We start from the raw sequence: 27,752 nt of genomic DNA, 5'->3' as shown, positions 1-27,752 counted from the left end.
TGGGTATTATACAGATAATTATAAAATATGTATTGACCGCTTATCGTGATGACAAAATAGTACAAAAACATCATTTAGGTAAAAAAATTGAATTAATTATTTTTTTTTATTGAAGTACAGTATCTAAATAAATATAATGTGGTTTATCACAAAGAAGCTTCAATACCCCCGAATATTTAAAGTTTTTAACAGTTCTTTATCCACATTAATCCAACAAATAACACGAAAAATCATGCAAAATCACAATTTTATAAATGTCATATACCCAGTCCTGGATTTATTAACATATTTTTTGTTTAGGATATGAAATATAATATTAACTACGTTTAGATATATAAATGAACCATCTAAATAAAAGATAACAGCCTGGCACGTGCTGGGATGACTTGTGGTGAGCAATGAGAGTATCAATTTCTCGTATTTAATTTTTCACTATTTATATTTTTATAGTAGATTTGTTAAGTAAAATATCAGCCACAAAATTATTTCCAAAAAACTATCTATAAGAAAATCTTTCTGTCGATGATATTATGTTAGTACCTTTTAAATAAATGTTTCTAAACCTATGTATATGTGTATAATTGTGGAGTGTAGACGTTGTAGAGTCAATAGAGTTTTGGGTATGGACATTTAGCTACTATTATGTATTCTGTGGTATGGAGATAAACGCAATGTACATAATATAATAGTATAGACACAGTATAGATTCGAAAATGTCAAAATGTTTGATACTATTTGGTAGATGGGTGATGGTATGAAATATGTAGGTAACCCAGATGACTTCCAGTATTCAAGTTATTGTTAATTTTTTATCAATCAGGTATAATATAGGAAAATATAAATTACATACGTTATTCATATAATACTATTATATAACTTATTTTATAGTGCTAACAAAACATGTGTTGATAAGAATGTGAGCTTATCTCCAACTTAAAACGCCTAAAGCATTATTCATTCTTTAGGCGTGTTTTACACGCATCATATTAATTTAATTTTAAAGTTAAATAATCAGACTCCTCACCTTGGTATGTATAAAATAACTATACCTAAGTGTAAAATAAGTCTTTAAGTTACAATATTTTGGGATTCTGCCCCACTTCTACTCTAATTTTCTAAATCTCTGTAATATACATATTTTTTTATGAATCAGTTAGACTACAATATTAATTGATTATATTATTTCATAATGAGGATAATTGCACTTATATATTTATTAATAATTAAAATAAATATAAAATATCAATAACCGTTAAGTGATATAAATAGAATTGCATGCTTATAGTTAGCATAGGTAATAAAACTAATGAGAATTCATTAATAAAAAAACTACATTTAATAAAAAACCGACAACCATAAAATAAACATTAGTTAAACGGTTATGTGAACCTTGCACTTACCTATTTAGATTATCTAACATTAGACTTGAGCGCCTATTAAAAAATCATTTTGTTTATTTTCATTTTTAAATTCGCTATAACTCTGAAAATTTGCGCAGCGGCCGGTTAAAAATTATTACACAAATAAATATACCTAGACTGAATATGAATTTAATGTTGTAGTGTGTTTGTTGTCTGCCCTTCATACGGTTGAAAGTTAATACTATAAATTACCCGCTAAATATTAAAGAATGAAATTGTTGAAACAGCAACATCGTACCAACTAAATCAAGTAAATATCACAATCAAAGAGTACGTGTTAAAACACATGTATGGTGAATTAAAGGTGACAATATTATACTTAAGTGGTTTATTTGTTGAAAACAATCAACAGTAAATACTGTTAGGTTAACTTAGGTATCAAGCGAGTGTTTTATCGTATACGGTAAAACTATTTAAACTTTCAATGCTAGATTTCCAATTGGAGAATGTGGTCAATTAAAACGATGAATTTAATTCAATATTGTCCAGTGAAATTTTCTAGAAAACACATGGAAATACTACATTGCTTTAAAGATTTAATATTTTATTTTTTTGTGTGAATTATATTGATTTATATATAATATATAATATATTTTCTTTTAATTTAACATTATTTTCTGGGAGATGTAGACCATCTGTATACAATTCTTGTGTCACAGTGATTGTTTTGTGTATAATCTGGTCATAAAGTAAATTTCCGACTGAGGGTGATTTTGATGTAGGTATGTCAGATTAATTTAACTACTATATATTTAACAACCTTTCGGCTGCGGCTTCGCCCGCATTTCTAAACTTTTATAACTAAATACAAATATTGCCCAATTTTCTCTCCAACAATGGTTTTCTCTACATTTTTCAACGCCTTTATTCTCTTAGAACTAGCAACACCATAATCAATCATTCTTTAATTTCCTTATGAACTTAGTACATAAAAATAACTTTTTCTGTATACAAATGGACGTTATCTTGTCCTATGGATAAAAATATGTTTGTGCAATAAAACTAGAGTGACCTTGACGATACGTCTGATTGATGAAGGCATAAAAAACTGATCAGGCGGTAAAGGACCGTCATAGAATAATACTGTTATTACGTCTACGCGAAAAAGTATTATTTCCCGCTGCTATTCTTGTTTCGGTTTACTTTCTCTTATCATATATATACATTTTTCAAATCTGCTTATTTTAATATACTTACATTATTAAATAATAATTTAATTGAAACAAAGAAATAACACAAGATTTACAAAAGTATATAAGGAAGATTTACTTATAAACTTTTAATTTTTATCTCTAATTTAATTATAACCAATTTTAAGTATGTAGATATAAATAAATAATAAAATAGGAAGGCACTATTCCAAAACTGTTTTTTGATAAAACGACGCAATTTTATAGACATAATATAGTGTTATTAAAAAAACGGTCGAATATAAAACTAGTTTAATTAAGTATATGTAACGGATTACCATTCCAAGATCTATATATAAACTACCTTGTTTGTTTTATGCATTTAATATACAAAAGTTAAAAAGTTGATTAATTTCTTTATCAGTCATTATTTCTTTTCCTAAAAATATTTCTTGATTACAAAATGAATATATAAAAAATGCAGTAAAACAGACGTTTACAGCCTGTATCAGTGAATTATTTATTTCCGTTTCAGTCAAAGAATATCGATTAAGGTACCTATTGAGCAAGTAAGAACCAAGAACGATCGGAAATAATTTATATCGAATGTTTGCACCCAAAGGGGTTTTAGGCTATTACCCATGACAACGCCTACACCCTTAGCCTTCATGCTCTGCGTCATCGCTTCTCCCATCAGAATCATGGCCTATTTCAGCGACCTCGAATAAACGACGGACACTTAGACACAATTTATTCTGCATTACGTTATAAATAACAAGATATTGTTTATCGTGCATTCTTAACAAATAAATCGTAAGACGCAATATTTTGTTTTGATTGATTCTCTTATCAACGAAGAAAGAAATATAATGCAATAAATCATTAAACTGGGGGTGTAAATTATAAATAATGAATGCATTTGTAACAGCTACAACATTATGTTTTATTAGTTTCTTACATTTAAAATATGGGAAATAGAAACGGTTGTGTCGGTACAGATTAAACGTCGCGTCGTCTAACAACTCTGATTTCATTATAATTATAATATAATTATTTTTCACATAGTTAAGAATTTTATAAACACGGAAGACTATAATACGCCGCTTTATATGGATAAATCGTATTTCAACACAGTAAATTATGTATGTATGTCGTCGAGAATTTCTTAAGATACATAAGACGCTAATATAGCTGAGGTTTGTTGATTACTGTAAGTAAGAGCAATCACAGTGTTATCTTGTAGACTAATAATTAAAATATTATGTGAACATTATAATCCATACTAATATTATAAATGCGAAAGTAACTCTGTCTGTCTGTCTGTTACTCAATCACGCCTAAACTACTGAGCCAATTTGCATGAAATTTGGTATGGAGATATTTTGATACCCGAGAAAGGACATAGGCTAGGTACCTTTTATTGCGAAATATGAACCAAGGGCGAAGCCGGGGCGGACTATAAACTTAAATACGTACTATTGTGTACGTGTCATTTCATAGCTTAATAGGTTGTTCCAAAAATCTGAGTCATTTTTTAAATAAATATAGGTACTATATTAATTGCTTTTTTATGTTACCTACAAAAATTAGTTCAAGAATTAGAGTAGGTAATGTATTAATGATATAATTTTAAATACATGATGTAATTTGTTTCAAGCTCGTGAATTTATAATCAGCTTTGTTTATGTAATATCTACCTTAATAATTATAGTAAAGCATAATCAGTGATTTTGATAAGATTGATAGATCATCTTACAACTTGAAAATTTCCGCAAAAAAGAGAGCTAGTATTCATAGTTTAAAAATAAGTATGACGAAAAAATACGTGGAAATGTTATCATTTATAGAGTTTTTTTTCCTTTATTAATTGATTTAATTATTGCATAACATAAATATGCTCGATTGAGCAATACCTAGTTAGAATTTTCTATTTTCACAAATTACAATGCTCATAGTATCATAATATGTAGTGTTTATGTACTTATAAAAAATGTTACATGTTGAATATATGTTTTTAAGGTTTTTAATGACTGCTATTAAATAAATATTTAGTATCAATTAATATTCTGGAGATAAATTTTCCAAACCCATTGGAAAATTTGTTGCAGTCTATTAATAAGTATATTTTAATTTAAATGTATATTTAGTTAAAATAATTTCGATATTTCTGATACGCTTAGTTTATCTGCGATAAATAAATAGCTCTTTATTAATGGTTTGCATTGAGATGGTGTGATTATCTTTTATACATGTCTAACCGCTACATGTCTAAGAATGTTGTAAACAAAGCGTTTTAAAACTGCTAAACAACATCTTTAAATGATGATTGTGACATTATAATATACAGTATGAACGTTATCATTGTTAAATTGCTTGCAAAATATTACCTTGAGACGGAAGAATTTATCAAAATTTCCTTCAAGTTGACATAGATAAGATTGTTTGTATGTTTATGAATAAGTGTAGTTTATTCTGTTGTATGACAGTCATACTCAAAAATCTGACTACAATAATATTTTTTTGGATAATATGTGAAGAACACAATTATCAAACAATTAGTTACATAAGAAAAACCAATATCCATCGTGAATAACAATATTTAGAGCTATTTTGAAAACCTTGAATGGGACAATGAATCTATTTAAGATTCATGAGTTTGCATATGGTGGAATTCTGTGTATCTTTTTTTGCACTGACTCGACGTCAACGCAGAACAATAAATAAGTGTTAGGTAGAACGAGAAATAAATACTAAATAGTTTCAAGTCTCAACACAGCAAATTCGTCACAATATCCAAATGCATTGTTTGACGAAGACTAAAGCAAATATGCCAAAAGGTAAACTCATCATTACATTTTTTTCATTAGTTCTTTCATAACATAATCTATCCCTAAGATACTAGCAACTATGCACCTCGGCTTCGTCTATGGTCGGACGAAGATCGGAGCTCATGCACAAGACTGCTGAAGATCATCACACATGATCAAACGTATAGTTTACGATTATTTAAAGGATATACAGACAAACATTCATTTTTATACACATGCTTTAAATTAAATACAATTTGATGTAATGTTTGGAGCAACTTAGCTGCGTAATTAAATTTATCTCTCATTTGATGTCCACGTTTTTCTTTGTAGGTACTTTAACTTTTACGATAGCGTGAAAAACACACTTAAAAAGACGAGGAATTTCTTGGAAAATTGAATGACTCGCGTTGTTATTACAATGGTGATGATATGTGTAGGTATATTATATATAGGGAATACCTAGGTATAATGTGTGTCTGCTATAATTTAATATAGAAAATGAATGAATTACAGCTGTGAGAGCGTTGGAGCAGCCAGCTGTAACATCTTCTATGATTAAAAGAAGCTCCAAAATTGGGAGAATCGCCGCTTTCCAATGTTGCGTCAATTTGTTGCACAAGATTATAATAATTGTAAAGTGGTTTACCTACATTGAGAAAATCTTATAGCATCTACCGAAACCCGCTTGTGTCGTCAAACCAGATTTTTGCAACAAAGGTAAAATATTCGGCTCTCATTGTCAGTTGGCATAGGATATTCACTGATATCCAAAATTAAGTATGCTATATATACTCATATATAGTGATTTCAAAGAAACTCCGCTGTCTTTATCACAAATATTTATTATGCAGTTTTGCGTCATTGTAGCACTCTGCTTTTGATTATAATATTATATTGCGTTTTAATAACTTCTTTTAAAAATATTGTAAATGCAATTAAGTATTGAAATAAGTTTTTTATTTCCTACTTATATTGTATTAGATATGCCGAACTGTTTTAAACCGAACGACAGTAAATTTGCTGATCAAAAAAGAACTAATAAGTATTTTGAAATTATACTTACATATAACGTTTACTTAGAAATAATTTACTACATTACTCGTATTCTACCCATCCCCAATTAAATTAACAATTGAGATGGTCCCTTATTCGTAATTGCACACAGCTTTGAAATTAAATAAAAAATAATGTTTATAACGCCCATAACTTAGTTTCTATTAGATGTTATACTGCGTGTAGGTGTGTTTTCCATAACCATAATATATTACCTAGATGAATATTATTTAAACTGACAGACAAATATTCTAATTACATGTATGATTATCTTTATCATTTTAATATTATTGAGTTAAATGAATAACGTTAGTGAGGTAAATTTACCTGCGTTGTCGACGTTCTTACAAAGTTATATAAATTAAATTTTTTAGTCAATGTCTACCTTTCTTATCTCTATTTCGTACTATAATTTATACAATGCTTGTGTACGAACAGGTGGTACTGTGTTCAACTTTGCACTTTAAATGTTCGAAAACAAGAATATAAACACATTTATATTATTTGAATAAAGCTCTGAAGCAGTAAATAAATCATATTGTGTTAGGAAACAAAATTGATTATCAAGTATGCTTAATTATTATCAATAAATTATGGTAGCTCATCTACGTTATAATTACCATGCTTATAATATAGATTTCCAGATTTGCCAGTTCATTATTTATTATTACCGATTTACAAAACAATGAGTTAACCACACTTATTTTTATGAGTTTAAATAAAGTAATAATGGTTAAGTAATTAGTTCCATCGACTTAGATTAAGATTTAATATAACATTGTGGTTTATAACACGAGCATATGGTATGACAGGTTGTACATAAAAAGTATCATATGTATCTGCATTATTTACATGTCTCACCAAGTAATAAATTAAATGGTTCACGCAATAAAAATATTTATTTATTTATCCTTTATTGCTCTTAGATAATTTAAATATGAACTTAATCTAATTATAAATTAAAACAAATGGCGGTCTTATCGCTAAATAGCGATTTCTTCCAGACAACCGGAGTACGGAAGGAAATAAGTTAATAGTATTAGAAAATACCACTAACAAAATTTTTAGCTAATTATGTATTTAAAACATTGAAGCCGTAGGCCGAAAACACACTAGACGAAAAAAAACCTATTTAATATAACAGCTTAATGAGCTTTTAATCGATCAAAAACAAAAGGAGTAGGTTGTATGTTCATCTGTTTATTTATACAACTATTAATTTAGTTGTCTACACAAACATAATAATATGTTCACCGATATAGGTAGTAATTTCAAGCCGTTCTAAATTTTCCATACGTCCAGTAAGGCTTATATTTTCAGGCACATCTTGTACGAATGCATGTAAGTAATACTCTTTATTAAAACAAATCTTACAAATCCTTGAAAAGATTTATATAATTTAGATATCATTAGATGACTCTTGATAACCCAAATGTTCGTGGATCAGGTGACGTTAAAATAAAACTAACAAGACCACTATACGACGTTAAAAAAATTAAAAACTTTTTTTAATACTGCTCTAAAGATGGGCATTAGGCGAAAGAGGTAATTATATAGAGTCACCATGACGATTTTAAAAAGGCAATCATCATGCAGAAGAGTTTTCTCCGTCTTGATTGGGAGTATTTTATATCATAAACAATTAGTAATAAGTTATCATTTTTGGTGATAATATCATACTACAGTCTAGTACTATTAGGTAATTTTTTTTTACAAAATGGTGTTATTAGAAATGGAGATTTTTATGTGTTATACATTCCACACAAGTTCGTTAACATTGAACTTTGTAAGGAGAATGCCATTAATCAAGAGAAAGATTTTATCTTTAAATACTGGCGCTTTATATGAATAATTAAACGCGTTTGAAGAAAATATTCAGCAATCCTTTTTGTTTGTTACATTATTATAGTGTTGGAAATAGCGCTTTGATGTGAATTTTTGGTATATTAGGAATTTGTAGGTATAGTAGAATTTAGTTTATTTGCCTATTGGCTATTACTTGAAAAAATACATTTTATTTCGAATATTATAATTATTGAAGGCTAGGCTAGATTTGATACATCTCAAAATTATCCCTTTCAGAATATTTATCAATAAAGTTATCAAAATTGCCATTTAAAGTTTTGACTATTCCTCATTACACGAATAAAATGTACCTACATCACTATGTAGGTACATTTTATTCGTGTAATAAAATGTATAAACGTGCCACTGCACGGGTAGGTATAGTAGGTATATAACATAATATTTTACTCTTCTTTAAAGAACAAAAAGCTTACTCTTTCAACTCTTCATAATAATTAGCAGTTAAAAAAAACAGAATATAAGAGTTACCTATTCCTTAAATATCATTTCTGAGTAAAAAACATAATAGCCAAACACTATAAATCAGAATTAATTTGCACAATTTGGTAAATTGGAGGCCGAGGGTAGGGCTTTGGTAAATGACTGTCTACAAATTTTGCCAAAAAGCATGTGAAGGTCAAAAGTTCGTGTCATTGGGACTGCCCGCAATAGATCAAGAACTTGTAAGTCAAAAGAAGTAGCGATTTTCAAATATTATAGTTATTTGAAGATAATGAAGAAATTTTACAAAAATACATACATAAATATTGTACTAACTATAATTAAACTAATACGTTCCTCGATTCTTAAACAGAGCTTTCGTAAAAAAGATAATATATACCAACCTAAAATCTGTAGGTGTCAGCCATTTGGTTCTAGAATTACAATTAGATATAATTTTGTATTCACCAGTTATAACTTAAATTGTGTTTAACGTAATATAAATGGTTTTTAGCATAATCATTATTAACATATTCTGTTTATAATGAAACATGGATCGTGATCTAACTGCAAAATTTGTACTTATTGCAAATTATTTTTGCAAGCTTTACATCGAGATAAAAAATAAGCTCTTCTCGAGAGGTAATAAGGAAAATATACCTTATTTATCACTAAATAATTTATTTTACTTTCAAAACCCTTCTAATCAGCTGTTACTATTTCAGACAATTTAACACACAACCTTTTGGTTTTAGAGTTAAGTATTATATCAGTGCTTCTTGATCTTAAAATATTTTATGTTAAAATGCACCCGTATGAATAATAATTTCTCAATTTAATTTAACCGAAATAAACATACATTATCCTTTGTATAGCCTCAGCCATGTGAAAAGTATGTCTTTTTCTTTGAAAACTTACGCGTTTTGAGATAAATGAATAATTCAAAATCTCGAATATCTACGCGTGTATACTATGTAAAGTGTTTCAGACATTTCAAACTTTTTTACTCGCGTAATCCCTTATTTTGTACTGTTTAGACTTTAGGTATAAGGTTTCGTGATCAAATACAGTTTACTTTTTAGCATATTTTTTGTTACATTTAATATCAAATACTCTTCTTGTTAGCGTTCATTATTTAATGATATTGGATGTTTTATAAAAATTGCCAGATAAATAGCTTGTTATTACATATATTAATATCTTTTATCATCATCATCATCATCATCATCAGCCCATAAACGTTCCCACTGCTGGGACACGGGCCTCCTATGAGGGTACAGGCCATAATCCACCGCGCTGGCCAAGTGCGTGTTGGCGGATGACACATGTTGTCGAACTTTTTAATTCTTCGACATGTCGGTTTCCTCACGATGTTTTCCTTCACCGTTCGAGCAGTGGTGATGTTACAACATGCGCAGATAAATTGAAAAATCAATTTAATTCCTGCGCGCTCGCCTGGTCTCGAACCCCGGACTTATCGATTCGAAGTCCGAGGTCTCACCACTGAGCCACCACTGCTCTCATATCCTTTATAGTAACATTAATCAATAAATGTTTTAACGAATCTTTGAAACTAGAGATACCAAATATTTTACGGTAAATAGTAGACATTAATGTCACAGATACGATTGTCGTAAATCATACAATTTACACTTCCTCAAAGTGAAGTAGGTAAATGCGAGGGCGGGGTACAAATCTGAAAATAAACACAAGATAAAGTGTGAGCGGATAATTGTTTGACGAAGATAGCTAATTGAAGTGTTCACTATCTAAAGCGATACTACTCAATGTTTAAATACATTCTCTATGTATTATAAGCCGGCGTGTCATTCAACTAAGATGTACTTACCTACGTATTATGACCATTGACGTATCATAAAAGTACCTACGAATAATTAAACAATTACCTTGCTTATACAGGATTGCTATACATCAATCAAAACCTATTTATTCCTCTGTTAGGAAGACGACATCAGAAATATCAGCTATAAAGAATTAAATTTGTATTTCTTACACACCTTTTTATAGTAAGAAATGCACAAAAGCACATGAGCATATTTTCTTGTGTTTTATATTTCAAAGGATCCATTTTAAAGGGGAACATTATTTTAACTTCAAAACCACATGCAAAATTCTGAGTGTAGAAGGCAGCTTTCATTTTCTATTGACATTTTCCCTGTCTGGAGGGTTAAACCGCCCTTCAATTACACCTACCCTTTTAAAAGCAAGTCTAAGGAGAGATATTATTATGCTGCACACAAAATTTGAAACGAAATCTTAATTCCTCACGAATAAAGGACAAAAAGTTTACAGATAGAGCCGTAACATTATATTTTAATCCTTTTAGACTTTGATTTTGAACATCTATCAATGTCGATAATGGAATGGGTGCGGTTCCCGCCTCTATTCAATTTTTTTTATTCTCAAAAAAATTCTAATTTCTTTAAGCCGTAGTCTTGTACGGCTTAGGAGACATCCAACGTAACTCTCAATAAGGTAGAGGCTTCTTATATAATCGTATCTAGTTATATATTTTATTAACAATTAGATAACTAATGTAGTAAACAGCTATATCTTAATTTTAACAATTATATGTAACACTAGTTTCTAAAGAGTATAAGTAAATAGTCTAGACTTGGTGAGACTAGAATGGTATTACGTGCACCTTGTTAGTAAAAAACGACATATTAATTAGGTAATGACGTAACTATTTAATGCAGTTGCATATTGTTATAACAGTGATTATAATTTATCATATCACGTGTCTTAATAATATTAAAAACTAATCCCTTTATAAGCCAGCTAACAATAGTCCTTATCAGTACGAGTTGTTATGATAATTATTGAAGCCTACACAAGGTTGCTGCATAAACCTTGTTTTTTATATTAGAACAAGTAAATCATTAATTCCAATCTGATAATAATAGTCCATGATGACATCCTTAAAGCTTACTTTAAAAATAACCCATAAAAGGTTATCGTACAAAAGGAAGTACATTTTTTACAATTTTCACCAAGGCTTAGCCGCTTCCAACAATGCTGAAGAAGGTATGGTACATAGAAAAAATATATTATTATGTTGCCTTAAAATATTTAAATGGGCAAGATTACATAATATATCTATCTAAAAAGTATATTACACGAAATATTCATATCACGCATTTGTTGTATCATGAATGCATAAAGACGAGTACGCGGAATTGATTTATGTATACAATTGAAATTATCTTAACGATTACGAATAAGTTTAGAATTGTTATTATCCTTATTGTACGTATGTGTGTATTCTAATGTTTCAAGAAAATTCCATAAAAAAGTATTTAAGTAATCAAGGTATATAAGGGAAGTACGATTTTGTGATTATATCCTACTAAGTATCCTGTTATTCATTCAACCATAAAACAACATGATATATATTTATCAATTCTAAAAAGGAAAAGAAACAAATTTAATAAAATGGAATTTTATATTTTAAAACGTTGGGATTAATGTGTGTGTCCTTTTTGTGCTCAGTGGTGAGAAAGCGAGGGTGCTACAATACGTGTAGAGTGTTGTCATTTTAAAGTTGAAAACTCTATCTACTCTTTATTACATTTTCTTATTTTTGCGATTTGCAACTCAGCTGCAGAATTTGTAATTATTATTATATTATTTTTATCCCGCTCTTTATTATTATTATATTCAATTATAAATACGAAAAAATGTAAAGATGTGCTTTAAAAAATGACGGTCATTATATCTCAATGTTTGAGATATATCGATATAATTTGATTAAATTTGTGTTGTTGTTGTTGATGTTTACTATTTTCTGATCTTATCTTGCACTTGATCGTGAAAGTTACCCGCATTTTCATAAAGCAAATTTTTTTCTAGATTTTTTTAAAAGTATCGTCTAAATATGAAGATCGTACATAGCAAATATACATATAAAAAAGTTTATAAATTTATATATAAAAAACAGTTCATATTCATTACACACCGAATAGAATTAATATGTTTACATTCACACAATAGAGAAGTTATACGCCCGCACGACCGCTCTTAAAAAAAAGCAATGAATAGGACATGTGAGTGCCATTAAGAGACGTAATTTATAAGAAGTAGTCACGTGCAAAAAAGTTTCTTTCGATATTTTTTGAATAAATATATAATCCTCCTGATAAAACTGCGAATCTTGTTTGTCTTACGAGGTGACGTCGTTAATTAACCGTGAAGGAACCTATTCCGATATTAATGATGGTGTTCTATTTATTATAATTATCGTATCTTTATAAGCATTAAAATTTAATAATGTTATTATTAGGATTTGAAATTCATATATTTTAATTTTGAAAAAAGTAGTTACTTATAAATAATATTTTTTTAGATTAATTTGATATGGTGCTTATTGTAATCGGTAAAATTAATATGACTGAAAGTAATTGAATATATTTTGCAGTTCATGGCCAAGAAATATCTTTAAAAAAAATTGCACATACAAAAATCAGAAAATAAAAATGAATACAAACATGTTTTGTTTGAAACCAAAAAATATATTACAGCGTTCGCGTCGTAATTCGTAACCTTACAAAGATCAATATGTCAGTGTGTATCGCTTTCTGCATTAGGTAAGTCAGCTTCGACATGACCACCTGAATACAAATAGTACTAATTGACCTCAGTATTGTTAAAGACACTTCCGATTCTACAATTGCACTATTTACACTTTTCCTTGAAATACTAATAAGTTTTCACACCGTGCGGAAAATTGTTATGCAGATATCGTGGCTATGGTGATTATAAAATATAAATAGAATTTTAATAAGTACCTAAATTTCTAAACAAGTTAGGAAAATTCGTTTTCCTTACTTTGTATTTTTACCTGAATTTGGAGAAATCAGAATTAATCCGTCCATAAAGAATACAACGTTTTACAACAAAGGAACAATATGAGTTAGTTTAAAAATCATAAAAAAATTAATAGAGATAAGATTTGACTGTTTACATTTTTTTATCTTACATGTTTTCACAGTTGATTCTTCGTGGCTTAAACTAAATATTTAATCTTTTTAAAGCTGATTTTTTAATATATTATAAGAGAAGTCATACTATATAATTGTTAATAAATACTTAATTGTCGCATTTCTGTAATTAATCACTGTTAAAAAGATTGATGCGACAGCGATCAATTTTAATTAAGTTCAGAAACGTCATACATTATGCAAAATTTTATAAAAAATAAACCGTTTTTATTACTTCATTTGAATAGAGATTAGAGGGTGAATGGCTTTCTATAAAATTCAAGGTTATAAAATTACCTGACTATAACAAATTGTTTTATTTGTTCTTTTATATATCTTCCTTATGTTATTTATAGACGACACACGTTAATGACTAATCCATTTGTAATATCGTGCACGATTATATTGATTGATAAACAGTGATCGCAAAATTGATCGGAGAATTAAATTACATAATAATATATGGCAGTATTATGTAATTATTCGCATACGCATTATCCTCATACAAAAAACTACACCAACGATGTTCAGAATTAACATAACTTATAATAGGTTATGAAAACAAGTTTTTTTTTGTTAAGTTTCATATTTAAATATGTACATTGAATAAAATTAATGTTCATAACATATTCTGGAAAGTTTCCTTTGGTCAAAATTAATGTTTCAAAACTTTAATAATTACTATTATAATATCATTAATTATTATATATTATATATTTTTATTTTCAATTAAATTAAACGTATTTTCCCATATATGAAAATGATATACAAAGTTATAGTCGTCACTTCTACTATCTATTTAAATATTGAAGCATAAAAATCATCACGATTTTCATTACAGAGACCAGTTCTAATCAAGGCTTTAATTACTTTAATAATGTATTATTATACTGTAGAACATTCTGTAATTACTAAGTTTATATGTATTACGTATATATTTAAATATAGAATAGCTGATATATAATAAATATAATTTCTACTTTTATATATATCCTACCTAAGTATGTACCTAAGGGAAAGTCTCTACCAGTACTTAACACTAAAATAAACTTTTTTTCTATTATTTTTAATATCAACTGACTCCCAAAACTTACAACGAACGGTTCTTATACACTTTATTCAACCTCCGCAATGTTAATTTTATTCTAATAAAGGAAAAAGAAAACAATTTCCATAAGAATTTACCGCGTTTATTTGATTCTCATGGAATCGAGGAAAAGGATAGTAAAACACCGGGAAGTGAATAACTAGGGTAAGGGCATTTCTAATCACCGCATACTTAGCAACCTGCAGTAATTACATGGGGCAATGATCTCGTGAATTGCGAAATTAACGTCGACAGTAAGTGGCTTCCTAACAGGTTATTGTCAAACTGCTTCCAATTAATTCCAGTTAAGGTCAGATACCACCCAAACGGTCAAACCATTTTAAATGCTTTATATTATGCCTATGAAACGTAGGTAATAATTCATAATTACTAAGCTTATATATTACAATGAGTGACGTCAATTATTATGCAATTACAAAATATAATATCAATAATCATTTGTGACGTACCTTTTCTCAAAATTCTAACAATTACTACACAATATGTGATCTCTGAACCGAATTAGGAATAATATATTCTAGAACGTTGATTCGATTTGGATATTTATAGCACACTCTATCTATATTATAATAATACCTAGGTATGTACAATTTAATATAATGAAATAAAAAGAAAGTATAAATACACTTAACTTCATTTGCTCACTGTCATCAGGTGAACCCGATGCAATTCTCGACGATATCCCGAAAATATTAATAAACAAAAAACAAATTGTTATATCTATTACCTATCTAATTAGGTATTGCAAAAAAAACATGAAATATGAATTAAATAACACTAAATAATCATGGTAAATAACAGCTTTAAAATCTTTAAACCATCGATTCGATGCTATTTCTGTAGAAATTAGGTAAGTTTGAATTTGGAATATGTAAATAAAAAAATTTTTTTTTATTGACAGCCAGCATGTTAATTGCTCCGAGGACAGCATAATCCTGATTATTACTTTTGAGGTTTTATTAACCCACAGATTAAACACACCTTTTATTATCTTATCTTATATTTTATAAATATGTAATACGAACTAATTAACTAAATTATACATATACAAACTAAATAACATTTAAATTTCACTGTTAAAATGTATTTCTTAGTTTATTCTAAAATAATATATCACATCCTTTGCTCTACAAGAGTATAAAATTTTAGTTGGAACCTACACATTTTGCTTCAAAATGTTTGTCTAATTAGTGGGATTTTCTTCAGTTTACCCAGCGTGACACATGGCAGAGTTGTTTGTTTTTTTATGTGTTTGTTTTATGTGTAATATGTGTGTGTAAGTGTACAAACACTACTAATAGTCATCAATTTTGGTACTTACTCGATTTGCATAATAAATGTAGGTGTAATTGCTTTCTTACTCTTCCTTATTCAAATCCTTATCAAGATGATTCCTATCATGCTTATCGATGTGGTTTTGTTCGTAATAGCAAAATAATGATAGTTTTATCAGGTTGTTTGTTTATATCCATTATATAACTGAATTCCGTTGGCACTGCGGTCGGTTGGAGGCCGTCGTAAGCTGAGCGTGACGATCTGACAACATGATCGACTATGACAGTAATAAGAACTAGAATAATTAGTATGATACCTATTTAACCCTTAAAGCTTTTCTGTCACTTTTTTAGTACATGTACTTATTGCCGTGTAAATCTTGAACGTTCCAAAAAATCTAGAAAATTGACTACGTTGGAGAAAGTAAGATAACATTTCTTTATTTTTCTCCTACATGCCAATTATAGAGAACATTTGATTAGTGTGCTAAGTGACTGTTGAATTTAGGGATTCCCGGAATTAGTGATGGTTTGTGTTTCTGGTCAATAATAGCTTTAATGAAATAGTTTCCGTATTTGATTTCTATTGATTTAACTTTCAGGTGAGATAAACTGTTGTTTTTGCTCTAAAGATTATGAAATATTCAAATAATTCTATGACAAAACATCTGAAATATAGCTGGTCCGTTTTTTGGGACAGTGCCGTAGATACAGGTAACTAAGAACCATTTGGCATGTCCCAAGAAACGGACGTTGCCATGATTCGTACTTTAATAAAATATCACTTTTATGGGATTTCCTTGCTTTAGAGTAATTTATTTTATGTAGAATTATTTTTAATTGAGTTCAAAATGACGAATATAATCTAAAATCAGTTAAATCCCTTGGGTCTACAATAGAACCGGGAGTTCCTCGACCCCCACATGCATTTCGTCTAAATGTCCTAATCATCGGCCAAATATCACTTTACATTTAGAAAAAAACATTATTATTTGTAATCAATGAAACTAAAGGTTGCTTGACACGAAATAATAAATATTATTTAACATTCCACACAACTAAATAGTGTGATTGAGCTCGAGAGGGCTAAATTATCATTTGTTAGGTATTTAGTTAAAATTGAAGATTTTTTTGTTATAATAGATAGTGAAAATACTGTGATACAATAAAACAATAAAATGCTATTTGAAATTGTTTTCAATTGTGTTATATTATGTGAATATTTATTTTTTCATTCTTATTTTATGAGCTGTATGACAGCGTTGTCCGTTTTTTGAGACAGCAATGAAGATGGGGTTCTTGGCAAAGGCCGTTTTAATGGACATCCTGAAAAACCTACTTACAGAAAATTTGTTTTATTTTTCACTATCACTAAAATCAATTCAGGTCATATCTGGGTACATTATTTCAGGGCTTGCCGTGTTAAGGGTTAAATAACTTTTAATATTATAATAGTTGCCAAAGATTCCATGTAAACATAGTTTTATGAAGCTCGCCATAAAAACAGCCGTACGTAGGTAGTTACGCATAGAAATTATCATTCCTTTTGAATTAACTTACAATAAACAAAAAACAAGTAAGAGCAAGCATTTCTATAGCTTATAGGTGATTGTTAATCCGGCAGGTACCTAAATAAGATGCAGCACTAGGTACCAAGTATGATCAAAATTCGTACAGTATCTTTGGGTGAAAGAGTGAAAAATGCTGAAAAGTGAGTTTTTTTACTTCCAATCGAGCAATGCAAAAAAAAAGATAATAATAATATGTAGGTATTTGTTACCTAGGTACCTCAAAATAAATATAACAAAAAAATGAAAACAGTAATATAACGTATTAATATGTATAAGTATAGGTAATTTATGATTTTAAGAATTAATATTTTAATCGATTTATGAGGAGCTTGATTCACCGATTCGCAATAATTGCATTGCTCCTAATTTCCTAAATCACCGCTTTTTGCTAGTTTATAATATACATAATTAATTATTAACCATTAATTATGTAAGTATAGGTATATAAAAAGACATAATCCTAAAGAAATAAAATCATAGGGATGGTTCATGGTATTTATTCCCCCATTTTTTCGAAAGTAGGTAAAAACTTTATAGTTCAGGCGTAATATCCATTGATAGGTATTCATAAACATATTATTATGTGTAAATTACATTGTGAAATATTAATTTTACTTTTTTTTCCGTTTCAGCTATGTCGGCCGATGGGTCGACGACAGATATTCATGGATTACTCAATGATACTGGTATGTTTAATTTTACATTTATTTTTACGGAATTTATAAAAAAACAGGTTGTCGTATCGTAATAATTCTTTAAATAATATTATATTTTCGTAATAAAGTTGTTATAATTTATAAGTTAAAATTGCGCCATCTAGCGGAAAAACAAGGAAGTACCACATTCGATGCGACCATAAGCTTTGTATGTTACTATAGTACTAACAAAATCCGATAGGTGGCGCTAAAATTAAAAATAAGTTGTCCTGATAGTACTCTTATTTGCTTCATAGATGGCAGTGTTATAATATAACTGGTGTCTTAATAAAATTACAGATGGCGTTGATGAGCAAAATATTAATATTCACTATGTTTTAAAAAACCTTCATTTATATAATGAATTCACATTTTAGTTTATTTTAATGACAATAATTATTAATAATGCTAATAGTGTACCTTATTATTATCGTACTTAATTATTGTTAAATAGTATTAACTGTTTAATAATTTAGTTAATAGAATAAATGGATATTAATTTACAATGCGAAGACATTATAAATTTTTGAACAATGGGGTCTATACCACCTTTCGAGTGTGACCATGGTATACACTATACATATTAAAAAGGTTATACGTACCTACGCTACGTAAAACATGTGTTAAAATAACGATCGCAGTAAAACCCATTTGTGTAATGTCTTTTAATACTTGAATGTAAAGGACACAATAGGTAGTAAGTCCACATCGCTATTTCAGACTTCCATATAAGACAAAAATTATTATACTTAGTAGGTAGATATGGAATTGTGGATTTTTCCAACTATAAACAACTGAAATTCCAACATAATGATTTGTTTTGGTCATTACGGAAATATTAAAAGCAATCATAAATCTTGTTTTTGCCAGTTATTTTTTTAAACATATTGTATCAATAACTAGCAGTCCGCCCCGGCTTCGCCCGTGGTACATGTTTACTTTTTCTCTCCATAAGAACCATTCTAGTACTTCAAGGAATATTAAAAAATAATAATTATCAAAATCGGTCCAGCCGTTCACGCGTGATGCTGTGGCCAAGGGAAATAGGGATTCATTTTAATATAGTTATAGATTACTCAATTAATTCAATATAATATTTTAACTTATGAGCCAATTTTTTTTATTTATTACTTTTCCGTTTTTGAAGTCGGTTGTTTTTAACGTATGTAAGTAGTTATTTTTATTTCATACTTTTTAGTGTATTTTTCAACACGAGTCAAACGAGCCCAAACTCGATAAAGTTGAGTCAATATAATTACTGAGTTCCTATGACCACCTTCCGATTCCATCGTCAAATCAGCTCTATGTCATGATATTGTTTCATCGATATCCAATTGACATTTTTTGTAGAAATGCAAAAATAAATATTGTTTTCTCTTTGAGACATGATAATTATTGATAAGTACATGTTTATTTTTTCAAATATTGTTTTTGATGTTTTTCAAAGTACATATTTATCTATCTTGTTTAACACCGAAAGAATTTTTCAAATCGGACCAGTAGTTCCCGAGATTAGTGCGTTCAAACAAACAAACAAAAAAACTCTTCAGCTTTATAATATTAGTATACCTAGACATGTATAGATTATACAATATATCCCTAACTTTCCGCTGTTGCCTTTTCCCGCGTGCGTGCAAAGGTCGTTCCCCTTACAAAATTCCATCTCTTATATATCACCTTTTTATCTAATTAGCTTGCGTTTATCTACCTCCCTCCCAAATTTCTGCAGTCGGTATTGCATCGTAAAAGACTCAGATTACAGTGGTCTCCTATCAATAAATTACCTATTTATCATCCATATTAACTATAATTATTTTCGTATGTAGGTACCTATTTTTGTGTTACACTGAGACCTCACTCTTTTTACCTACCTACATCCTTATAATCTCGGTTCAAGTTAGGTACAGATAATAAAAAGTAATGTTTCCTTCTTAAATAGGTACAATCAGAGTCAATGAGGTTATGTAACAATCGAGTTTTGCGAGAACAAATCATAATTAAGTAATAATGGCTGCCGTTTATGTAATTGTAGGTATAATTATTCATTCATTATAAAACGATAATTATTATTATAATACTATAGACATTGGCCCGGTCCTGATATCTTCTGTAATATTATGTACTTCATGGAAAAATTGGCGATAAAGTGAAGCATAAAATTTCGCCGCGTAATTTTCCATCTACCAAATGAGGTTATGTTTCTGGTAATTCTCCAAAGAAAATGTTAAAAAGGTTTATGAGAGTAGTTTTTTACGAAACTGTTAATAAGTTCATTGACCTCCGTGTCCCGATGATCTTAATATTCGCGGAATTATTTCACCTACACTGAGTCTTTGACCTGGCCCATTCTACACAATGGCGACTAGTACGGAATAACTCTACTTGAACGCAAAACTTTTTCCTTATATTTAACACGTATATTACTTGATTTTTTTGTTCGAACATGCTATATGCCTGATATTGTTAATGAAGGTCAATGACATCCAATTAATAAAACAAAAGTGACCACAATATACTGGTTAATTTAGACGCAAGTCTTAATTAATAACATTGCGCTGAGATCCTGATGCCCATGTCCATCCCTTATTTCTACCGACCGACATTACGTTTATTTATAGACACTTAAACTAATCCAAGCTTAAATTCATATATGTATCTTTTAAAAAATTCCAAAGAAAATGAACTATGTTTGGAATTAAAAACTCATCAGAAAAGATGAGAAACTAATATGAAAATTGAAAACCCTCTCAAAATAAAATAAACGGAATATTGTACACATCTTTATGAGCAAATTCATTAGTAAAACGCTTCAAAACGCAGAAATTTTTTTCTATGAGTGATACGAACAAGAGACTTTTTGTTTTTATTAGGGTCCAATAATTTTTCTCACACTAGTTTTAGTTTAGTTGGTTTATGCTCTAAGTTTTCAAGTTATTAAAAGAAAAAGGAACACATTAAATGTACAGGATAAGGGGTCTATTTCTACATTTTATGTTCAAAATTTACAAAAACATACGTACATCGTAAATAATCCCTACTAATATTATAAATGCGAAAGTAACTCTGTTTGTCTGTTACCTTACCTCCTAAGTCTCAACCGATTTTGATGAAATTTGGCACAGACAATGTTTAGACCCTGAGAAAGAACATAGGCTAACTGCGAAATATGTACCACGGGCGAAGCCGGGGCGGACCGCTAGTTTAATATAAAGATTAATTACCCTGATATGAATCATATAGGAATGGTTGTTTTTTATTCTACTTGACACTGCGTTGTCTAAAGAATTCGCTTTTCATCTGGTAAGCTAGAATAATTTTGGGTTGGTTTACAGAAAAGTTGGGTTTATATTTTATAACATGTAAGTTTAAAGTAAGTCACAAATGTTATCTTAACGTGAACTATAAAATATTTTATAGTAATAATTATTATATTAACGAATGTTTCATGAGGACTTGCGAAACACGTGTAAGCGATGTTTATGAAACAAAACTCAATTTCCCGGTATATACCTAATTGTTGTCTATTCAATATATATGGGAACGGTTTATATAAGATTTCCATACATACTATTTCAAGGTACTACTAGGGTATTTCGTGACTACAATAGAATGTTATCTCATTGTTCGAAACCTTGGTACAACTACGGGTATTAGAGAAAGGATATGAAATCTAGGTGACACTTGCACCTATGTATAATATCGCATATCTATTGAATTCAATAATAATGCGGAATATAATGCAAAACTATTTATAAACAAAGCTTAACTGGAATCAAACACTTTTTTATTTTGTAATTATTGTAGCCTTATGTTATTGCCGTTGATAATAATATGCAGGGGTAATGCAACTTTAATTATTTTATTGAAAAACATCATAATATTATATTATTATAAATAAAACAGCCTTTGCGTCACCAATCGACGTACGATAATAATATTAATAAACTGGAGCTATTTTGATCCGCAGGGGGGAATAAACATTATCGTATTGTAGTTTAACCTCTGATACTAAAGATAACGATTAATGGTGGAAACCTTCCGAGTTAAATGTTATCAAAATGAGGAAGGACGTGTGAAATTCCAGTCTTGATTGCGTTTTAATTTGACAATTCACTTGAAAATATTATTGAAGATATGTGTACGTTCAATGACTCTTATAAATATATGATCTAAACGTTATAAACGACCTATTTAATGAATTTCTCACGAGTTGTCCTTGGACGATGGCTGTTACATGAGTTACAAATTAAATTGTTGTTAAATTGTTTTCTGTCATAGAAATAAAGGATAATAATCCTCAAAGTTCATTATAATATCAAATAACCTCCGTTACAGTGTGTATCTAAGAGGAAAACTATAATTAATCCGTGTAGAATCCCAATGGTATTCCTCATTGGATTGCCAATACCACATGACTCTAGTATATTTGCAAACCTTTGTTTGTATTTTAAATGAGCGTATATTAATTCTAATGATTAGCTTCGAAGAACACACGTGATAAATTATCTGTGAATTAAATTTGCATACATAATCATATCTGATTCATAAACATCGTACTTGCTGATCAATGAATCAAAATATTTGTGTCACAAATCACAATCTACTTACTTATTTCGAATTATCTACGTTATTATATACATGCATACTACGTAGTACTATTATTTGTTTTGTGGTGAAACGTTATCTAAAGGAACGGAATTTTTCGATATAATTCGGGGGTTTTCTTATCATATTCATATAAGTAAGTAATTCTTCATATAATTGTAATTTGCGTCGTAAATTAAATAAACGTTGATGAAATTTTGAAGATAATAAATAATTTTGAGTTTATTCTTTACTAGCTAACCGCCCGCGGCATCGCCCACTTTGTCTCAAACAATAAATTATATATCTACTAAAACCTTCCTCTTGAATCACTGTATCTATTTAAAAAAAAAACATCAAAATCAGCTGCGTAGTTTTAAAGATTTAAGCATACATAGGGACAGAGAAAGCGACTTTGTATCATATTATGTAGGTACCTAGTGATTAATGCTGGGCTGTCACGTATCAACCAATATATTGTCCTCCTAACTCCTAACTCCCTGTAACTTACCATAACTACGTCTTTTTATAGTATAATACCTCAATAGTCAATACGTCACACATAACCTTTAAGAAACATAAAATATTTTCAATAAAAATAGTGCGGGAAAATTTACGTCACTGCAAAACAATACTAGTTTTCGTATCTATTTTTAGGTGGACGACGAGGAATTAATTTAAGTTATTTATTTATCCATTGTTCGTAGTTAACTCATGACAAGCGTATGGTTTCTGAATACTAATTAAACGTCACCGCCATTTTTAATGTTTATTTATTTTTCATTTGATTAACTAGAATTTAAGTTAAAATTTATCCTCAATTAAAATGTGTGTTGAATTTAATTGGCTTCTAAGCTGAAAAAATGAACTTACCTACACATGTACATTTTTTTTATTTCTATTCTTTTAAAATATTGTCCTACCTTGCTTTAAAATTGAAAGGAGAGAAAAAACAGACGGTTCAGAATTAGACTTGCACTACTATTAATATATCATTATTTACTAACCATTACATATACGATAATAGATATACTCCATAAAGAGTGAATTATTGAAGAATGCCTAATTTTCAAGTGTTTTCAAGATATTTATTTGCCACGAAATGTGTGACACGTCTCCACTACATAGTAAAACAAAGTCGCTTTTATGTCCCTATGTATGCTTAAATCTTTATAACTACGCAACGGATTTCGATGCGGTTTTTCAATAGATAGAGTGATTCAAGAGGAAGGTACCTATATAATTTATTAAGTTTTAGACAAAGCGGGCGAAGCCGCGGGCGGAAAGCTAGTAACAATTATAAGAAGTACAATATCAAATAAGGAAAACAGCAACAAAGTGCACGTACGTCTACTTCCCTTGCACCAAGCTTGCACCGATAGTTCCGCACTGATAATGAGGTTCCGTAGCGTCACTTCCGTTCGTTAATAATATAATAAGGCATTTTAAATGTACATAAGGTTTATGGCAATTTTTATGGAGAGAGAAAATGATTAAACGATTTTATTCTTATTAATCAACTAGAAAACTATAGTTTCTATCGTAACTTAATATCATATACATATATATGTATTGCTAATTTTAGTGAAAACGCAACTTTAAACTTTTAAGCGTAGATAAAGTAAGCATGAATAAAAAAATAATTATAAGGTATTTTTTAATCACACTAACTATAATTGCAAATAAATAATAATATTATTAATCTCTATTATTCTATTATTTTGAAACTTTTTATCTTAAACTAGCGGTCCGCCCCGGCTTCGCCCGTGGTACATATTAACGTTTTCTCTACATAAGAACCATCCTCGTACTTCAAGGAATATAATAAAAAAAGAATTATCGAAATCGGTTCAGCCGTTCTCGAGTTATGGAATTACAACGAAAAGTGGCATTGATTTTTATATATTAGATGTGTGCATGTTTTTTTTTGTTAAAAAATACAATACATATCCATATCTCATTTATAACGCTATTTTAATTTTGGGCACGCTATATCATATACATTTTTATTCATGAAATTTTTATTTTTTTTTCAGAATCAGATCTCACCGGCCTTTCACACGTTGGTAAGTCAAAATATCATTAAACATCTATAAGCAATGTCATATTTAATATAATAAAAAAATAACGTTAACAAAGCATCTTTTCATTTTCATCAATGTATTTAATAAATTATTTTATTCATCATCTCATTCAGAGAAAGGTTATTGTGGTCGAGTTACTTGTACAAGTGTCTGATAGTAATTAGTAACTATACATATAAGTAATATTTATTTTTCACGTAGGCGGGGTATATCGTATTATTATTATTTTGTACATTGACGCGTAAGATAGACATTGAAATTACAAATAGGGGCAAACATCCATACTTATATTATAAATGCGAAAGTAACTCTGTCTGTCTGTCTGTCTGTTACTCAATCACGCCAAAACTACTGAACCAATTTTCATGAAATTTGGTATGGATATATTTTAATACCCGAGAAAGGACATAGGCTACTTTTTACCCCGGGAAATAGGATAAGTTTTATCCCGGAAATCCCACGGGAACTGGAACTATGCGGGTTTTTCTTTGACTGCGCGGGCGAAGCTGCGGGTGGAAAGCTAGTTTTGATATAAATGTTTAAAATACATTACAAACTGGTATCATACAAAAATACTATTTAGACCCTGTTAAACTAATAAGGTACTAACCTACTTAGGTAGGTAGTAGTTAGTACCTATCTAAATAATTACAATTTGCGTGTACATAAAAATAGCTTCATACTTATTTTTGCTCTATTTAAATATACATTAAGGGCTGCTGTTATATGGTTTTAATGCAATAAAGGTTATCTAATATAGGTAACAAGTAACAACTAACAAGAAAGCGCGTATCGGATCTCCTAAAGGTGTTATGTTATCATGTGACGGTGTAACCATTATATAATTATATTAAAGAAAAGTGACATACTTTTTGTCTAGTAAAATTTTAAATATAATTTAAATTTCACTGATGTTATGTTAAATGTGATCATTGTAGCACATTTCATCATTACTACTGATTTATTCAATAAAATAATTGGTAAGGGTAGGCGTATTGGTAAGGGTACCTTATTTATTTATTGATATTGATTAGGCATTAAGACACATATTATATACATACACAAGTAGTTTTAGTTTAAATGAGAATGTTATCGACTCATTTTCCTAACATGGTTAAAACCATTAATTAGTCACTTAATTAAATGGTCCATGTTGAGTGTTGACCACTGTTAAAAAACTAATCGTCCCAGCGTATATTGTTAATGCGCAATTAACACTTATAAAGTTTGCACCAATTGCTTGTAATTAATTCCTGGAAAGAGCAAATTGTTTTGTTTTCAGCCGCTATTTTTATTTTTACAACGACGCAGTTTGTTTTGACGTTATCCAGAATCCAGACAAGTAGGAAAAACAGTGTATTTTAATTAGATTATTTACGACTCTGTGCGGTTAAAAACAATTGGATTGATTCTAATGTTGCATATAAGCATTCATTTTATATTTGATAAACGAACAAATTTCTAATGAACGACTCCTAAAACGACTCTTTTCTTTATTTTTAATGAAGCATATCAATTGGCAGTTTTGTACATAAATTTGACTTCCATAAAATTATGTAAATTTTATTAAATTATTTAAAAAAACAATGCAATGTTACAGATTATTCATGCAAGTTCAAATATACCTATATATAGGAAATCAGGCCGTGCGCACTTTCAGCTTAAATTACGATTGAAAATGTTTGTAGTAGTTAACGCAAAATTTATAGCAATTGTAATGGATTCCCCGTAGTAAAAGTTTCTGATGAAATGAGTGAAAAACAAAACTGCAAAATGCAAATCCACTGCTTAAAAATATCCATCAACAAAACAGATTAACCTACCAAGAACATTCTTATTATATTTCTAGTTAAATACACTGCATAAACTGTTTTATTGAATTATAAATAGCGTGCAAGGTATAATTAACAAGTCGGTTATATAATTTTAACCCAGTAACCTTAATCAATCTTAGACCTTACACAAACACCAATTTGTTCTGTGTATTTCCATTCTTTTTGGGGAAGTCATTATGTGTAATTGTAAAAGTCCAAGCAAAACCAACCTTCTCCGATAACATCTATTTTTTCATTTTACTTTTTCTTCATTGGTGATTCATAGCCTTTGGCGAAGATTACTCATTCCATATAAATTATAAATTGAAGGTAATCTTAGCGCTTAAGTAGTCTGATTCTCATATTACATAATGTACGCTATACGTATTGAATGATAAATTACAAAGGAATTTTAAAGATTAAAATGCATCAGGCAACAGCTGTCGGTTAATAAGCATTTCAATTTAGCTATTAATTAAACCTTGACATAAGATATTACGTAGCTGCGTACCAAGGCTAATCACCCATTCCAACCGGGAAGAAGACGAGCGGTAATCATATAGCATTACAAATATAAATCGCGTTTTGCGCAGATACTAATGGCGCAATGAAAAACTAACGGTGACGTCACATTACTAGTCGTGTGAGTTGTGATGTAAAACGCATTACCGTAAACAAACTATAATAAAACAAACTATTCATTGACTATTCTATAACATATTATCCTTACAACGCTGTTATTTTTATCATTATTTATAACAAAAGAAACGCTTTAAATCGTTATAAACATAAAACTATCACGATTTTGATGCAGGAGCGAAAGACGAACAAGGTTGCAACCAGCACCGGTAACCCAGTCAGTTTCTATGAGTCATCATCGTTAGGTACACAATACTATTAATTTATCTTTGAAGTATGTACA

At 29.3% G+C, this 27,752-nt stretch overlaps 1 protein-coding gene across 2 annotated transcripts in view; it reads left to right on the top strand.

Annotated features, from left to right (window-relative positions):
- Positions 1 to 27,752, top strand: part of LOC123693021 — a 126,204-nt gene that overhangs the window by 50,059 nt on the left and 48,393 nt on the right. For both annotated transcript variants that reach the window (XM_045637885.1, XM_045637886.1), the window contains exons 2-3: positions 18,286 to 18,339; positions 24,969 to 24,998. In XM_045637885.1, coding sequence (XP_045493841.1) covers positions 18,286 to 18,339; positions 24,969 to 24,998 — 84 coding nt within the window. The remainder of the gene's footprint in view (positions 1 to 18,285; positions 18,340 to 24,968; positions 24,999 to 27,752) is intronic.

This window comes from Colias croceus, chromosome 7, assembly GCF_905220415.1.
Source record: "Colias croceus chromosome 7, ilColCroc2.1".
Taxonomy (NCBI): domain Eukaryota; kingdom Metazoa; phylum Arthropoda; class Insecta; order Lepidoptera; family Pieridae; genus Colias; species Colias croceus.
This window is presented reverse-complemented; position numbering and strand designations above follow the sequence as displayed.